Source organism: Hemicordylus capensis, chromosome 1 (assembly GCF_027244095.1).
Source record: "Hemicordylus capensis ecotype Gifberg chromosome 1, rHemCap1.1.pri, whole genome shotgun sequence".
In the NCBI taxonomy this organism is placed as follows: domain Eukaryota; kingdom Metazoa; phylum Chordata; class Lepidosauria; order Squamata; family Cordylidae; genus Hemicordylus; species Hemicordylus capensis.
The window spans coordinates 135290997-135306835 of NC_069657.1; the positions used below are offsets into that span (position 1 = coordinate 135290997).

The 15839-nt window shown below is 43.6% G+C and overlaps 1 protein-coding gene across 4 annotated transcripts in view; it reads left to right on the forward strand.

Moving 5' to 3' along the window:
- LOC128339684 (ribonuclease inhibitor-like) overlaps nucleotides 1-11761 on the forward strand; it is a 29362-nt gene extending 17601 nt beyond the window's left edge. For 3 of the 4 annotated variants that reach the window (XM_053283990.1, XM_053283989.1, XM_053283987.1), the window contains exons 2-10: nucleotides 549-648; nucleotides 1484-1654; nucleotides 3024-3194; nucleotides 3635-3805; nucleotides 5012-5182; nucleotides 6198-6368; nucleotides 6994-7164; nucleotides 7520-7690; nucleotides 8369-11761. In XM_053283990.1, coding sequence (XP_053139965.1) covers nucleotides 563-648; nucleotides 1484-1654; nucleotides 3024-3194; nucleotides 3635-3805; nucleotides 5012-5182; nucleotides 6198-6368; nucleotides 6994-7164; nucleotides 7520-7690; nucleotides 8369-8456 — 1371 coding nt within the window. In that variant the 5' untranslated portion in view covers nucleotides 549-562 and the 3' untranslated portion in view covers nucleotides 8457-11761. The remainder of the gene's footprint in view (nucleotides 1-548; nucleotides 649-1483; nucleotides 1655-3023; nucleotides 3195-3634; nucleotides 3806-5011; nucleotides 5183-6197; nucleotides 6369-6993; nucleotides 7165-7519; nucleotides 7691-8368) is intronic. The other variant, XM_053283988.1, reaches the window with a different exon arrangement.
- The last annotated feature ends 4078 nt before the right edge of the window (nucleotides 11762-15839 follow it).

Here is a 15839-nt window from a genome sequence, read left to right on the forward strand (position 1 = left end):
GCACTAGGAAAGCGAGTTTTAAACCCTTTCCCCATTCTAAACCACATATTGCTGAAGTTGTTGCCAACTGTAGCAACCCTCTGGGTTGCGGGGTGATAGAAGTACAGATGCTGTACATGTATTCCTGGCCCCACAGGACTCTGTATACTTGCTTCATGCATGTATGCAGTGCCGGTCACATGAATATAGCCGCTTTCAGAATGGGGCCATTGCTTCAAATTACTAAGATAATTCACTACTCTAATAAATACAGGAAGGCAGTTGTTTGTGGATAACCAAAGATTTTGCATGCATGTGCCATAGAACTGTTGCAATGGCTCCTGATAGGGAGGGTCCCCTTTGGGTTAAAGTATAAGTGACTTTCTGCTTGCCACAAACAGTATCTTTCAGCATGAGGCTTTTGAGCAAAGAGCAACTGCCTGTTGAGAAATCTTGCCTTGCAGCAAAGGCGGCTGTAAATGCTACACACACTTATTAGTAGATTTGAAGGGAAACAATGGGCTCTTTAGCTGGTTGTGGGGAAATAATGCTGTGCTTTCTCATTCCAGTTGTCGACTCAGAAATGGATCTTGATATCCAGTGTCAAGAGTTTAGTGGATCAAAATGGAAAGAACTTGTTCCTTCCCTGAGACAGTACAAAACTATTAGGTAAGTGGTGTTCCACTAAAGTCTGTGCTTCTAGTCTGGGGGAATGTAGAATTTGACTACAAATACTTCATTCTGGTAGAACTTCTGCTGATTTAAATCTGGAGGGAAGCACAACACCTACCTGGGTTGAAACACCTAGAGATGCTTCTCAAACAGGGGAGACATTGCATATCCTTCAGCAAGATATTTTCTTCTTCTTCTCTTCCCTTACAAACTTACAAAGAGAAGCAATAGGTTTGCTTCTCCTCCCTATGTGTTGTGTTGCATCTTGAGTGTTAATCCTGCAAATCTGCTTTCACTGATGAGGTGCAGGTGGTAACTTGTGGTTGAATAACTGCTGCAGCTTTTGTCAGTCCGTAGGAAATGGCCATTCTTTGTATCTAAACTGCTATACTGGCATACTTTCCTTTCTTGAGGGATATGCCAAAGATGGCACTTCTGCTCTGATGGGTGGAGATCAGTCCTGGCTCTTGGCTGATTCCCACAACTAGCAATCTGTCAGCTGCCTGGTACCAATACATATTTTTGTATGTACTGTATAAGATTAATTTTCTGTCTTAAGCACCACAGTCCTTAAGAGGAACAACAACAGAACTATCCCTTTTAAAAACCTGGTTTGACATTTGGCATTGTGTGCCTTCCCCCACTTTGAGTTAACATTATAAATAAGAATGCTATTTATTTAAAACTTGGTTGTTATTCAGATATGCTGGAAACCTTCTAATATGCAGCCAATGGGGGGAGAAGAGTACTATGACTGATAAATGTTTCACACAGCTGGAATGCAAGAACTAACTTCTAGTTCCCCTCCCCACTTTCTCTCTCTCTCTCTCAGGATGGATGACTGCGGACTCTTACATAGTAACTGTGCCGATATCGCCTCTGTTTTGAGTACAAACAAGGCCCTGACTGAACTTACACTGAATAACAATGAACTGGGAGATTCTGGTGTGGGTGTGCTGTGCAAAGGATTGATGGATCCAAGTTCTACCCTTCAGAAGCTCTGGTAAATTCTACACAATGGACCTCTTTTACCTAGGTGGCTTTTACCTAGGTGGCACTAGATAAGTTCCCCACAGGCAAAAATTGCACAGTATATTGTCTTCAGTGGCACTCTTCTCTGAAGTTGACTTAGCAAGTGCCTCAGGATTTCTCCCAGAGCTGGGAGATGATCCTTCATCTGAATGATCTTTTCACAATTCTGGTCTTATTTCTGCCACCAGTTATCTCCTAAATATCTTCTTCTGGAACAGCTGGACTGGGTGAACTCTGCTAACTTATAATCAAATGTTTTGCTGAGACTTACTTGCAAGGTGATGGAGAGATCCATATGACTTGCCCAGTTGTGCCCTGAAGTAGTGATTCTACTTTTGCACACCAAGGCACCCATAGTAGTAGGTCACTCCCCTTCACAACAGCCCTGTAGGGTTGATTACAAGCCTTGAGATGAGAGCAGCACCGAGGCTGTTTAAAACCTATGGAAGAAGTGAAGTTCTCTTAGCTCTTGCATCTTAGCAAGGTCACATGTGCTTTATACAATATGTGGCAAGGAGGGTACCTGTACAACTGTTGCTAAGTTGGGGAAGATGGGAATTGTGCACCTAGGGATATGAAACTGGCAAGTGAAAGTGTGTCTAAATACCAAGGAGTTCATACATTCATTAGCGTATCTGGCAATTCAAACAGCATGTTCCAGTTCCAGCACTAGTGTACCAAAGATTAATTTGGAAAGCAGCTTCTTGAAGACTTGACCAGAATCACCAGTCTTATAATAATTTATTGGCTTCTGACTAGAGTGCTGCTAATCAGTCTAAACTGCACTAGTGATGTTCAGTTTACTAGCAATTCTCTCTTGCTGTAGCAGACAGCTTTAACTCTATGGCAACAACAGCTTGGGTACATTGGGAGTTAAATCTCCATGTCAAGGACTTCTGGATCCAAATCGCAAATATCACTGGAGGGCACTCAGTCTCTAGCTATGTGACTGAGTACATAGTGTTGTTTTTGTTCTTCCTGCTTGGCATACCTTGAACATTCTACATAGAGGTGTGACTTGTTCACTAGCACTTTTCTAGACCTTGTTGAACTATGTTACTCAAGAGTATATACAGGATGGGACCCTTTCTGCTGCAGCTCACCCACATTGTAGCTGTAGGATTTCTTGTGTTTTATCTAATGAAAGAACCTGACACTTCTGGACTAGTTTTGCCAATCCATTGTCTAGCAGGTAGAAGTCAACAGGTAAAGCCTTCAGCATGACATAGCTGTGATGGAGGCAGTTAGGCATAGGTATCACTATATTCCTGCAAGCATAGAATATAGCTGAAAATAGAGGTTTCTAGAAAGGATCACTTTCCTCTGAAATTTTCTTCCAGGCTGAAAAACTGCAATCTAACTAAAGCCTGCTGTGAGAATCTCCGTTCCGTGCTTAGAGCAAAACCATCTCTGATAGAGCTACATTTGGGAGACAACAACTTGGGCCCATCAGGACTTAAAGTTCTGTGCGAAGGACTTCTGGATCCCAACTGCCAGCTGCAGACACTTCAGTAAGTGACTACTAGACTTGTAGCCAATAGGTCTTTGTAGAAAAGATTTCTCCAGCTGGAAAATGTCTCTTTTTAAAGCTCTGATTCTGCTATTGTGGTCATGGATCTTCATGGAATCTAAGTGGGGGAAAGCCTGCATTACAGTTTAGACTGGTAATGAGCAAAAAATTTGTTCAGGAAATTCTCAATCAAGTGGCTTGTACTATACTGTGTAATATTTGTATAGTGCTTTCAGATGTTCATAGGATTCCTGAGAATGTTAAACCATGATATACACGGTGATCAGACCTGGTATGGATGTAGCTAAATAAACCATTTTAGAGTCTAGATGTATGTTGAGAAGGAAGAAGAATAAACCATGTGCCTGAATACTGTTAAAAGCCTAATTCTTACTTAGTGGAGATATTACCTCTCTTTCTCTCTCCCCCCCGCCACCACAGTCTGGAGTATTGTGAACTCTCTGAAGAAGTCGCAGAGGCTCTCAGCTCTGCACTGCGCACCAAGTCATGCCTGAAGGAACTCAACCTGAGCCACAACTCGCTAGGGGATGCAGCAGTGAAACACCTGTGCCAGGCTTTGCAGGATGCTAACTGTAAACTGCAGTCGCTACAGTAAGTTGTCCTTATTCTCCGCTTGTGAATCCTGTTTTGGGGCTGCATCACTTAGCATTTGCATTGCCAGTGCTTCAGACAGTTTTCTGTAGGGAAGACTTCTGACTTTCGCGAATGCTACATGAACTGTAGGTGCCAAATGCTGCCGTACCACATGACCCTGGTGGAGACCAGCTGCCTTCAGAGCAGAAAGGCAAGACTTGACAATGGCAAGGGGAAAAGGAAGTTTGTAAGCAACACAAGAAGAGAAGAGGCTGCTGGCAAACTTTTCCAGGAGCGTGAGGGTGAACTTGCAAAGTTCACAGGGATCAGATAAGTCCTGAAGAGCTGCTCTGGTGGTGGTGGTGGTGGTGGCGGCAGCAAGGGGCCTCCCACTGCCCTCCTGGCGCCCCAATAATCTGCTGCCTGAGGCAACTGCCTCACTTGCCTCATGGAAGGGCCAATCCCTGCTGCTGCTTCTACTACAAATATTAATATATTGCTTCTAAGCAAAAGTTCTCAAAGCAGGTTACATAGAAAGATAAATAAGATGGTTCCCTGTCCCAAAAAGGCTTACAGTCTAAAAAGAAATGGAAGTAGACACCAGTAGCAGCCAGTGGAGGTATGCTTGGCTGGGGTTGGAGAACTTCTATAGGTACTTGACTGGCTAAGTAACTTTATATTTGTATATACTGTATGCTACCAAAGGCTTACTGCCTCCCAAGTAGTCTTGGTTGCCTATTCATAGGTACAGATGCCATAAACTAAACTTGGAGCCAGCAAAATGCCATGGTCAGCCATATGCAGTTTTCCTCTTGCCTACCATAACACTGTTTGTGACTGCTAGCTGCAACCTCTCTAAATGTGGCTGTTAAAGCAAAAGTCCAGCAGTACACGTAACTTCTCAAACGGCTGTATATAAAGCACCACACGGTTTCTGTTTAGAATATAATGAATTGGGGTGGCTTTTCTCCCTAAATCTCCTCACCCAAAAGTGGGCATCTCCTGATGCTTGACATCCGCCAAGTGACAGGGCAAAGCCTTCCCCTTCTAAGGGGAACTTCGTTGGCCACAAAACTACAAACTTGGTAATGACCAAGTAAGTAATATGCCTCTTCTCTGGGGGTAAATGGCATCTATGGGCAGGGCTGCTGAACCAGACAAACCCCTCTTCAGACCACCTTCCACCAAGATACAGTGTTGTCCTTGACTTCTGTTTTCCTACAGGTTGGACAACTGCGACTTCACAGTTGCGAGCTGCGGGGACCTCAGTGCTGTCCTTAGTGCAAATTCCTCCTTGACAGAACTTTGCCTGGGCGAGAACAAGATTGGTGATGCAGGTGTAGCACTCCTGTGTCAAGGCCTGCTGAATCCAAATTGCAAAATACAGAAGCTGACGTAAGTGGGACTAAAGCAGTGGCTTGTCAAGGCAGGCTGCCAAAGAGCAGAGTCTTAACTCATGCCCAAGTTCCTCAGTTGGCAGACGCAAGGAACTTCCAGGTAGTGGACTTTGGCAGGGACTCAAGTTGCCAGAATGGGATGTTGCGAGCAATGGCATAGTTAAGCCAGGAGCCAGGTCAGTCTGTTGAAGCCTGAGAACTTTGATTACTATTGATGGGGTTGTGTGTGTGTGTGTTTTTTAATGTATGATTTCAGCTTTACTTTCTTGTACACTTCCCTACAAATGCATTTTTATAGTGAAAGCAAGAGTTACTGATAAAGGCTGCATAAATTTGGTTCCATCTGTAAAGCTTGTTTTACAGATGTGTATTTCAGTCTTTATCACTCATTCTTGCTTTCTCTATAAATGTGCACTTTCCAGGAAAACATACAGGTTTGTACCAGTAAGGCTTGTAAATCTTAGCTGTGTGCATTTCCCCCTCTGTGTAAACAGTAACCAAACCCTCCAGGCTCACAGAGAAAATTGGACCTGGCTTCTGGTCTGTGGGGTTAAATGGGTTTCCAGTTCTTCAGTCTCTTAACTGGCTTGAAAACAACTGTGTTTGCTTCATACAAATGAGTGGTTCTCTCTCCATGGGAAACATTGTCCATCATCACTTGAGCATTTTGAGAATATATAAAGCTGCCTCTACACGGAGTCAGACCTCTGATCTTCTAGGTCAGTATTGTCTGCACCGACTGGCTGGCTGTACTTCAGATTTTCAGACAGAGGCATTTCTCTGCTGTGTCTGGAGACGCCCAAGATTAAACTTGGGACCTTCTGCATGCAAAGCATGTGCTCTGCCTCGCGACTCTGCCCCCTCCTTTGACTGGTCTTAATACTCTGCCAACCTAATGTATAATATTGGAGCCTCACCCACATAATTAACACTACTTAGAGATGGGATATAGGGACTAATGCTTTTTCAGAGCTTGCCATCCCATTCAAACTCAAACCCATTACTCTTGTCAGGTTATGGGAATGTGACATCACAGCTGCTGGCTGCAAGGACCTTTCCAATGTCATTAGTACCAAAGAGACCCTCAGAGAACTGAATCTCATTGGAAACAACATTGGAGATCAAGGAATGGACTTCCTCTGTCAAGGACTGAAGGATCCAAACGCTAAACTCCAATCACTGTGGTAAGTAGCTGGTGGTGTCCTTCACTGCCACTTATTTGGTGTATAGGTTACTAAATGGAACTAGCAGCACTCCTTAATGGGATGGATCTATAATGGAGAATAGGCAGCTACGAGGCTTGGTCTAGCTCCGTGGACATCCTGTGTGACCCTTCCACAGTTGCTTCTGATTCCAAGAATCTCCTTATGTACCTGAACAACCTTTCTCTCACAGAAGTCAGGTTGAACACAAACGACTTTCCAATTCTCTTGCCCTTAGTATAAATAGCAAAAAATCTCTGTATGCACCTTTGCTAATCATGCATAGGGGCATGCTAAGTCCTAGGCCAAACAACCATAACTGACGTAAAAAGGAGGGTGCAGTAAAAGTCTCTATTGCAGTTCAAACCAGGGAAGGGGAGATAAGAGAGCCCTTTCTGTGTCTTGGCTCATGTGGGAGTGCATAGGTGTTGCTGGTGCTTGGACATCTTGCTCAATTCAAAGCTCGGCACTGCTGAAAAGTAGCTGCTGACCAAGGTGATTGACTTCAGGGAAAGCAAAACTACGGTAATCCTTGATTCTGGATGAAGACCTGTTGTACTACACACTTGTCAGGATTGTCAGAGAATCTCTTGTGTGTCTACTGCAGGCTGCGAGAATGTGGTCTGACTACAGCCTGCTGTAAGAGCATTAGCTCTGTTCTCTGCACAAACAGTATCCTGAAAGAGCTGCATATTGCAAGCAATCCACTTAAAGATGCAGGAGTGATTGAGCTCTGTGAAGGATTGATGAGCCCCAGCTGCAACCTACAGTGCCTCTGGTAAGTGACCTGGAGATCATCTTTTGCTTTCTGGACACTGTAGATAAGAGGAATGTTCGCCTTTCCAGTTTAGAGCTCCTGATTGTGGTCTCTCTTGAAATCCGTTCCACATACGTGACCATCATCTTTGCATTTTGCATTGTGTGTATTAAAGGTTTTTGAACTTCCTTGGGTTGAGTGCCTCCAGCCAAAGTGCAGTTTTATAGAGCTTTGTTTTACACAACAGCCTTAAGGGTGGAGATGTGAAGTGGGCTTGTGTGTGTGGATTCACCATGCCTCAAGTTCTGAGGAGACCTCTTCAGGGATATGGCTTTGCTTTGGCCCATGTTTTATCCTTATTCTGACCTCTCCTTAGGTTGGGCAATTCAGTACTCACACCTGCTTGCTGCGAGAAACTTGCCACCCTCATAGCTGCAAAGCCATGCCTGGAGGAGCTGGACCTGAGCTATAATGAGCTACGGAATGAAGGTGTGCTTAAGCTTTGTGAAGCAGTGAGAAACCCAAACTGTCACCTGAAGCTCTTAATGTAAGTAAGCCCTTCATGAGCTGCTGGCAAGAACCAGCTCCTGAGGTGTCAGACAGAAACATATGCAAAGTCCTAATCGAGCTTGCTGGGAATACAATGTCTCATTGTTGCATCTTGATATTCCTGAACTGAAAGCCCCAAAAGAGCCAACTTGGTGCAGTAGTTAGTGTTAGTCTAAGGGTGGGAGGGAGAGACCTACATTCAAATTCCCACTCAGTCACATCCACTTGAGTCATCCAGGGGTAGTTGCTATCTCTCGACTTAATCTCCCCCCCCCGCCTGCCCAAAGCGGTTGTGAAAATAAAATGGAGGACGAGTGAACTTCTACACAGTCCTTAGCCCTTTGGAGGAAGGACAGGTAGAAATATTAATTTATAATAATAAAAACATGGACCTTGAGATCCTTCTTACAAAATATGGGATGGTTTGTCTGAAAAAGTAATGTCTAGACTTTTTTGGCATTGGGGAAACACTTTCTGGAATTGTGGAGGCCAGTCTGTTGCAAAGGGAGTTACCTGCTGGAGGTGTACTCACTCAGGCCTTTCACTGCGGCAAAGGGGATCTTAGTTTTTGACTTTCTTCCAGAGAAGTGCATTGCCTGCTTTGGATGACTTAAGCTTTGTTTGATTCTCATCTGTAGGCTACAATAATACTAACTTGAGCTGAATTCTGTTGCAGCTTATATGACATCTTCTGGTCTACTGCTGTGGATAAGGAACTGAAGGCCCTGGAAGAATCAAAACCTGGATTTAAAGTGGTTACATGAGCGATGTGACCTAGATAAGGCCACTCCTGCTGCCTTTGCTTCTGTCAGGATCCCTTTTTAATCCAAGCTGGCTGACCATATAACAATAATGGACATCTTATGATTCCAAATTCATTGACTTGGCAAATCTGTGTCTAGAAATCACATTCAAACCAGGGTTGTATTGTGCAGCTTTGGAAAACGCTTCTGGGATATATCTTAGGTCCAGAACATATAAGATAATCAAGCAATGTTGGTGGGTCTTCCACTCTTATCTTCTGCTTGGGAAATAAGATCAGCACTAAGCAGAATACATCTCTTGCCAGGTTTCACAAGGCAGTAATAGTTCTATGCCAGTAATGTAAACTCAAAGGGAGAATTGTATTGGAGACTTTTTAGAAAGAATAAATTGGGGAATAGCACTCTTTTAATTGTCATAGTTGTTATGTATTCCCTCTCCTAAATATGTCTGAATTCATATTTCTGCAGCAAGTGAACTTATTTTTGTAGAAACACAAAGTTCGCTTGCAAGAACATTATACTTGTCATCTTGTCTGAGTCTATTTGGAGCAAAAGCTTACATGAAGTTCTCTTGAGTATTGAAGCGGAGACCTCTAATTTTATTTCAGGAATACCTTGGAGCCTCTGGAGTCAGGTGGTATATGAATTTAAATAAATAAATACACTGCAGCTTATATTTAAAAAAAAACAACCTTGTGCTATATGAGTCAGTGAATCACTAGTAGTGTACTTTTCTTTTATTTTCTTGTCTGGTTGCAGTTAACTATGACTTGTCACTGGTGTAACCAGACTCCTTGTGCAAATATTACCTGTGCTAAATAACAGTGTTAAGAAATAACTGCAAGAGAGGTGTGGGGGAAGAGAACAGGAGAAGCTACAGTAGAATCAATCTCCATTACAACCCTTTATCCCTGACCCCCCAAAATATGGCAAAAGATCAGAGCAATATTGACTTAGTATTGTGCATATGACATTTTATTTATTTTATTTTATTTAACACATTTTTATACCGCCCAAAACCCATGTCTCTGGGTGGTTTACAACAAAAAGAAAAAGTAAAATCATTAGTAAAAACAAATAAATGACAAAATAAAACATTGGTTAAAATAAATGACAACAAAAAGTTAAAACATAAGAATTCAAAACCTTAAAACAATATTTTAAAATGAAGCTAAAACTATTAAAACTGTATTCAATTAAAAGCCTGGGTGAACAAATGTGTCTTTAAAAAAAAAAAAATTGTCGGGGATGGGGAAGCTCTTATTTCAGCAGGGAGTGCGTTCCAAAGCATCGAGGCAGCAACTAAGAAGGCCCGTCCCCAAGTAGCCACCAGACGAGCTGGTGGCAGCTGCAGACAGACCTCTCCTGATGATCTCAATAGGCGGTAGGGTTCTTGTCGAAGAAGATGTTCTCTTAAATACCCAGGGCCCAAGCCTTTTAAGGCTTTGTAGGTTATAACCAGCACCTTGTATTTTACCTGGAAACTTATTGGCAGCCAGTGTAGCTCTTTCAACACAGGAGTAATATGGTCTCTCCGAGATGACCCAGAGACCAACCTGGCTGCTGCATTCTGAACCAGCTGTACTTTCCAGACTACATACAAAAGCAGCCCCACATAGAGCACATTGCAGTAGTCCAGTCTGGAGGTTACCAGCATATATACCACTGTCCTGAGGTCATTCTTCTCAAGAAACGGACGCAGCTGGCATATCAGCCGAAGCTGATAAAAGGCACCTCTGACCACCGTCTCAACCTGGGAAACCAGGGAGAAGCCTGGATTCAGAAGCACCCCCAGACTGTGCACCTGTTCCTTCTGTGGAAGTGTGACCCCATCCAGAACAGGCAGATCAAACTCATCTCCTGAGCTTCAACCCCACACAATAAGTACCTCCATCTTATCTGGATTCAGTCTCAGTTTGTTATCCCTCATCCAGCCCATCACCACCTCCAGGCAGGCATTTAGGGAGGTTATGCCTTCTCCTGATGAAGTTAACATGGAGAAATAGATTTGGGTGTCATCAGCATACTGATAGCACCCTGCACCAAATCTCCTGATGATCTCTCCCAGCGGTTTCATGTAAATATTAAACAACATCAGAGACAATACAGAGCCCTGAGGGACACTATACGAAAGTTCAGATTTTGAAGAACAGTCCCCAAGGGACACCATCTGGAATCCGCCTGAAAGATAGGAGCAGAACCACTGCAGAGCAGTGCCCCCCCGCCCAGACGCTCCAGAAGGATACTATAGTCAATAGTATTAAAAGCTGCCGAGAGATCCAAGAGGACCAACAGAGTCACACTTCCTCTGTCAATTCCCAGTTGGAGATCATTTATCAGGCCGACCAAGGCAGTCTCCACCCCATAGCCCTCCCAAAAGCCAGTTTGAAACAGGTCTAAATAATCAGTTTCCTCCAAGACTATCTGGAGCTGGGAAGCCACGACCCTCTCAATTGCCTTGCCCAGCCACGGAAGGTTGGAGAGAGGCCTATAGTTACTCAGCTCTGAGGGATCCAAGGAAGGCTTCTTTAGAAGTGGTCCAGTAATTGCCTCCTTAAGACAAATTATGTTTAAATGCTGGGTGACACACTGGGCTTTTCCCTTAATCACTCTCACTGTCCTGAGATTATAAAATGATTTACCAGTAGCAACTCTTAAACCTGATTAAACAATGAATGTGTCTTGATGCCGATGCCTGTTTTGGAAGGAACTGGGAATCCAATGATCAAGGCAGCAGCAATCTCAGGTTTAATATAAGAGTATGTAGATATTCAGAGTATGCTTTGTATTGTGGATGAGCCACTTTGTTCCATATTAACATGGTATTTTGGATCACTAGGCCTCTTCTTAGAGGTCACAGAAACCACTAGGTGTCAGTATGGCACATAGGAAACTGCCATACACTGAGTCAGACCATTGGTCTATCTAGCTCAGTATTGTCTTCACAGACTGGCAGTGGCTTCTCCAAGGTTGCAGGCAGGAATCTCTCTCAGGCCTATCTTGGAGAAGCCAGGGAGGGAACTTGGAACTTAGATGCTCTTCCCAGAGCGGCTCCATCCTCTAAGAGGAATATCTTACAGTGCTCACACTTCTAGCTATATGCCTTAAAAGCTATATTCCATTGCTAAAAAGAACTGGCTGTTGTGCTTATGGTGCAATTAACTATTCTTGATCACCTTGCTTTCTTAAATGCTGCTTAATATTATTGTGTAAACTTTTAGTTAAAGCCTGTTGTGCTTCTACAATGTAATGCAGACTCTAGTGTTAAAAATGCACAAATCCAAATAAAACTGAGTTAAAATCTTGCCCCTGTCCATAAGACACTTCTGTCTCAGCTTCAAATAGTTTGCAACACTTACAAAATTGATCTTGGATTTGGCAAGTCTCTGGGGTGAGAGAATGTCATAGCAGCAGAATAGTCATGGCAAATGCTTCTCTTGTGATCTGAAGTTTGCAACTAATGGAAGAATCAAATGGATACGTCTTCGAAACATGAAGAGGCTAGATGCAATCTAGGATGGGATAACTTACATCTTGATCACTTTCTTCCTCTGCAAAAGTAAGCATAGACTTGGATGTACATAAATGCTACACTTAGGATTACAGAATATTAAGCATTAGAATCCTTGGAATTAGAATATACTAGCTGGGCCAGGCACAGAGCATCTGCACCTCTAGTTCTCCCCCACTGCCCGCCACCATCCCTCTGCTGCCAGCCAGCTGGCTGGCACCGTTTCCCCCACCCACCCACCAGCTGCTGCCGTCATTCTCTCTGCCCGCTGCCACTGCTGCCTTCTCCCCGCCCATCTGCTTGTCCAGCGCTGCCGCTTTCCTCTTCCCCTGCCAGTAGCTTGCTCACGAACTTTCGTGAGAGCTGCCACACATGGGATAGATTGGAGGTATACAGTAGGGCTCTGTAGAAAAGTGTTAGCAGTTCCAAGGCATTATAGAAACGGATGTTGATTACAGGGCATGCAGTAAATGGGGAAAGGATAAAAATTGGTTGAAGCAAAGTGTCCAGTTATTTCCTGATTATCACACTGTAAATACTCTTATGCTGCCATAGACAAAGTAAGGGGGCATGCACTAGCTCTTTCTGTACAGATTGGCTACCATTTCTTAGAATCGATGATGCGGGGATGCTGTGTTCAAACACACTAGCTTTTCTGTCCCTTGGAAGCAGAGGCGTATCTAGGGAAAATAGCGCCTAGGGCAAGCACTGAAATTGCGCCCCCTGTCCAAACATCTGACACCCATCTTTCAGATAACTTTACTATAATATCAGCTGAAAAATATAAGTCAAGCTCATTAATCTTTTAAAATTTCAAAAACTGTTTAGCAGTAGACGTAGCCAGACCAAAAAATGCTGGAAAACTACAAATTTCAGTATGCTGGGGCTCATGAAATACCCAAATACTATGTGGAGGTGTACTTGGAAAACTAAACAGAAGTCCCTGTCTAATTCTCTACTATGCATCTACTAGCATCACTATTACATAAGTTTTAAAAATAAATGGAGAATTTGACTTTTCCCAGATACTCTGAAAATGATTAAAGGATATGCAGAGTAAACTGTGTCACTGCTTGGAATATATTCTAGTCTTTCAGAAAGACAGTTAAAATGAGAGAAAGAGAGCAAGAAACTCCCAGTGGGCCTTAATACTAAGGATTTCACACTGATTCAAAGACAAACTCACCATTAATAACAATATTTTTAAGACACCACATTTAACTCACTTATCATAAGAAGCAAAGTAAGACAAATGAATACAATCCTAGCTCATAAGCTTCAGCTCAGTATTCACAAGCCCTGATTCTCTGTACATAGTGCCAAACTGAATATGTGTACAGTGACTTATATTATATTAAATTATTATTTTTTTAACCTGTAGCCCCTTCGGGGTGCTTCCTATAGGCTGGGGGGGGGTCTGCAAAGGTTACCCCTCCCACTGCTGGCCTCTAGGGCCTCGCAGAGACCATTTGAGCATGTGCAGTGGCCATTTTAAAAAATAATTGTGGTTTTTTAAAATGGCAGCTGAAAACAAAATGGCCACCACGCATGCTCAAATGGCCTCTGCAAGGCCTGGCATAGCCTAGGGCCTCACAGAGGCCATTTGAGCATGTGCAGTGGCCATTTTGTTTTTGGTGGCCATTTTTTTAAAAAAAATAATTTTAAGAATTTGTGCCCCCCCTCAAGTGGAGCCCAGGGCACGTGCCCTGCCTACCCAACCCTAGATATGCCCCTGCTTGGAAGCAAACCTTCCCTCTTTGCCATTTCTGGCAAGGATTCTCTTATGCTTGGTGTATGCTCTGGAAGGTGGCCAGCCTGAAGGAATAAGAGCTTTGTGTTCAGTGGAGCAGAATAACCCAAAGGTCAGCTTGCTCTCTACTCCTAGCAGCAATTGATAATGGGGAAAGCATCTCACTAGGTCTACTGCAGAATAGTGGTGGTGCTGGTTGACGTAGCTGACTATACATATGTACAATCTCATGGCATAAGACTTAAGGTAGATTGAATCCTTAAGTTATATTCGCCATTGGAATAAGGTATGAATTCTCCCTTAGGTGGATGAAGTGTGGAATCTAACTTGGATTAATGCCTGGCCTTAGGTTTGATTTAACTTCTGGCATTTTTGTATGTATCGAAACCAACAGTGCTAGCTATCAAAGAGGTATACACACAAAAAAAATCTTCAAAATTAAGAGCTTTATTCTATTGTCTACTTAGTAAATTTCATAGGTAAATATTTTCAAGACCAGTAAAATACTTCACCACTTACATTAAAACTATTCTGTAGCATATATGTATGCTAGAAGTTTGTTTATGTTCCTTGCACATTCATTTATTTTTAAATTTTTCTGCATAAAAGGATACACCATTATATACAGAAGTGCCATTCCCCACAGACCTTGGGGCACAAGCCCATGTGCTCTTCCACTGTCCTGGAGGGCCCCACCAGTGCCAGGAATCTCCTTTTCTGTGCCAACAGGGCATGGGCGCCAATGTGGAGATTTCTCCCTGGCATGCTGCCTCCTGCTCCAGCAGCCTAGGGAGGCTCTCCAAGGCCTGGAGGTGGACTAATGTCCCGACACACACACATACTTGATGATCAGCCGTTTGGCGGGTTAGCAGGGTTTATGGAGGTGGAGTGCTGTGCTGGAGACATAGAGGCCTGTGCTGCTGCCCAGTGCTTACCCTCTGCCCTGCTGCCACCTCCTGGGTGGTCTGTCCCTGCTGGAAGAAGAGCTTGGAAGTCCTGAAGAAAGTGAGTGTGTGGGACTATGGGGCTTGTGTGGGCTATTTCCCACCCCCCTTTATGTATTTCCAGGATGGTTTGGCATAGGGGTTTGAAATAGGACACAGATATAGCGCAGGGTGGCAGGATGTGATGTGTTAGGTTTGAAGTGGCTGTGTCAATCTGTTGATTTTTAATGATTTTTTTGAATTTTAAAAAAGCACTTCCAAAAAGTCCTATAACCAGCTTGTTTCATGGCAGAAAATTACAAAAGCTTCTGGAACTGAAGCCCTCCCCCTTAGAACATCCTTCCACCCCCATAAAAATTGTGAAGAAACCTGCTCTTTGCTTTCATAGAAAAGGATAAAGGACTGGATTTTCTGCCCCCACCTCTAGATCGCCTGGAAAGGCTGGACCTAGGGCCTTGAAATTGGGCACAGATGTCAGACAGGATGGCAGGACTCTTGTGTTTATATCAAAGAAACCAGCAAATCTTGTGGCTTTTTATTGAATTCCACACCACCACCACCCTGCTGCAGTAAAGCTTCCAGAAAGAGTTATCTCTATAGAGTACTTCACACCTAGCAAACATGGAATTGTTAACATCCAAATAAACTGTAGTGATTTGAGGGAGGACCAGGCTTCACTTAGAGAAACTGCTGGAAGGGTGGGCCTTTCCTAATAAGGGGGAAAGCCGGGGAAAATCAAAACAAAAGGACCAATCCTGAGGACTGGGTGGGAGCTACACACAGACACCAGCAGCAGAAGAGAAAGTTTTGCTTTAGGAACATAAGCTGCTGCCATATACGGAGTTAGACCATTGTTCCATCTAGCTCAATATTGGCTACCCAGACTGGCAGTGACTTCTCCAAGTTGCAGGCAGGAGTCTCTCTCTCTCTCCCTCTCTCTCTCTCTCTCTCAGCCCTATCTTGGAGATGCCAGGGAGGGAACTTGGAACTGGAGATGCTCTTCTCAGAGCAGTCTCATCACCTGAGGAGAATATCTTAGTGTACACAAAGGTGGTCTCCCATTCAAATACCTGCTAACTTGGCAAAGAGGCACCTTTCAATGTGGTGATTCTCTTTATTTAGCAGGGGGAGAATAACTGGCCCTATCCACCCCCAGCACAGTACCTCCAGTGACTGTT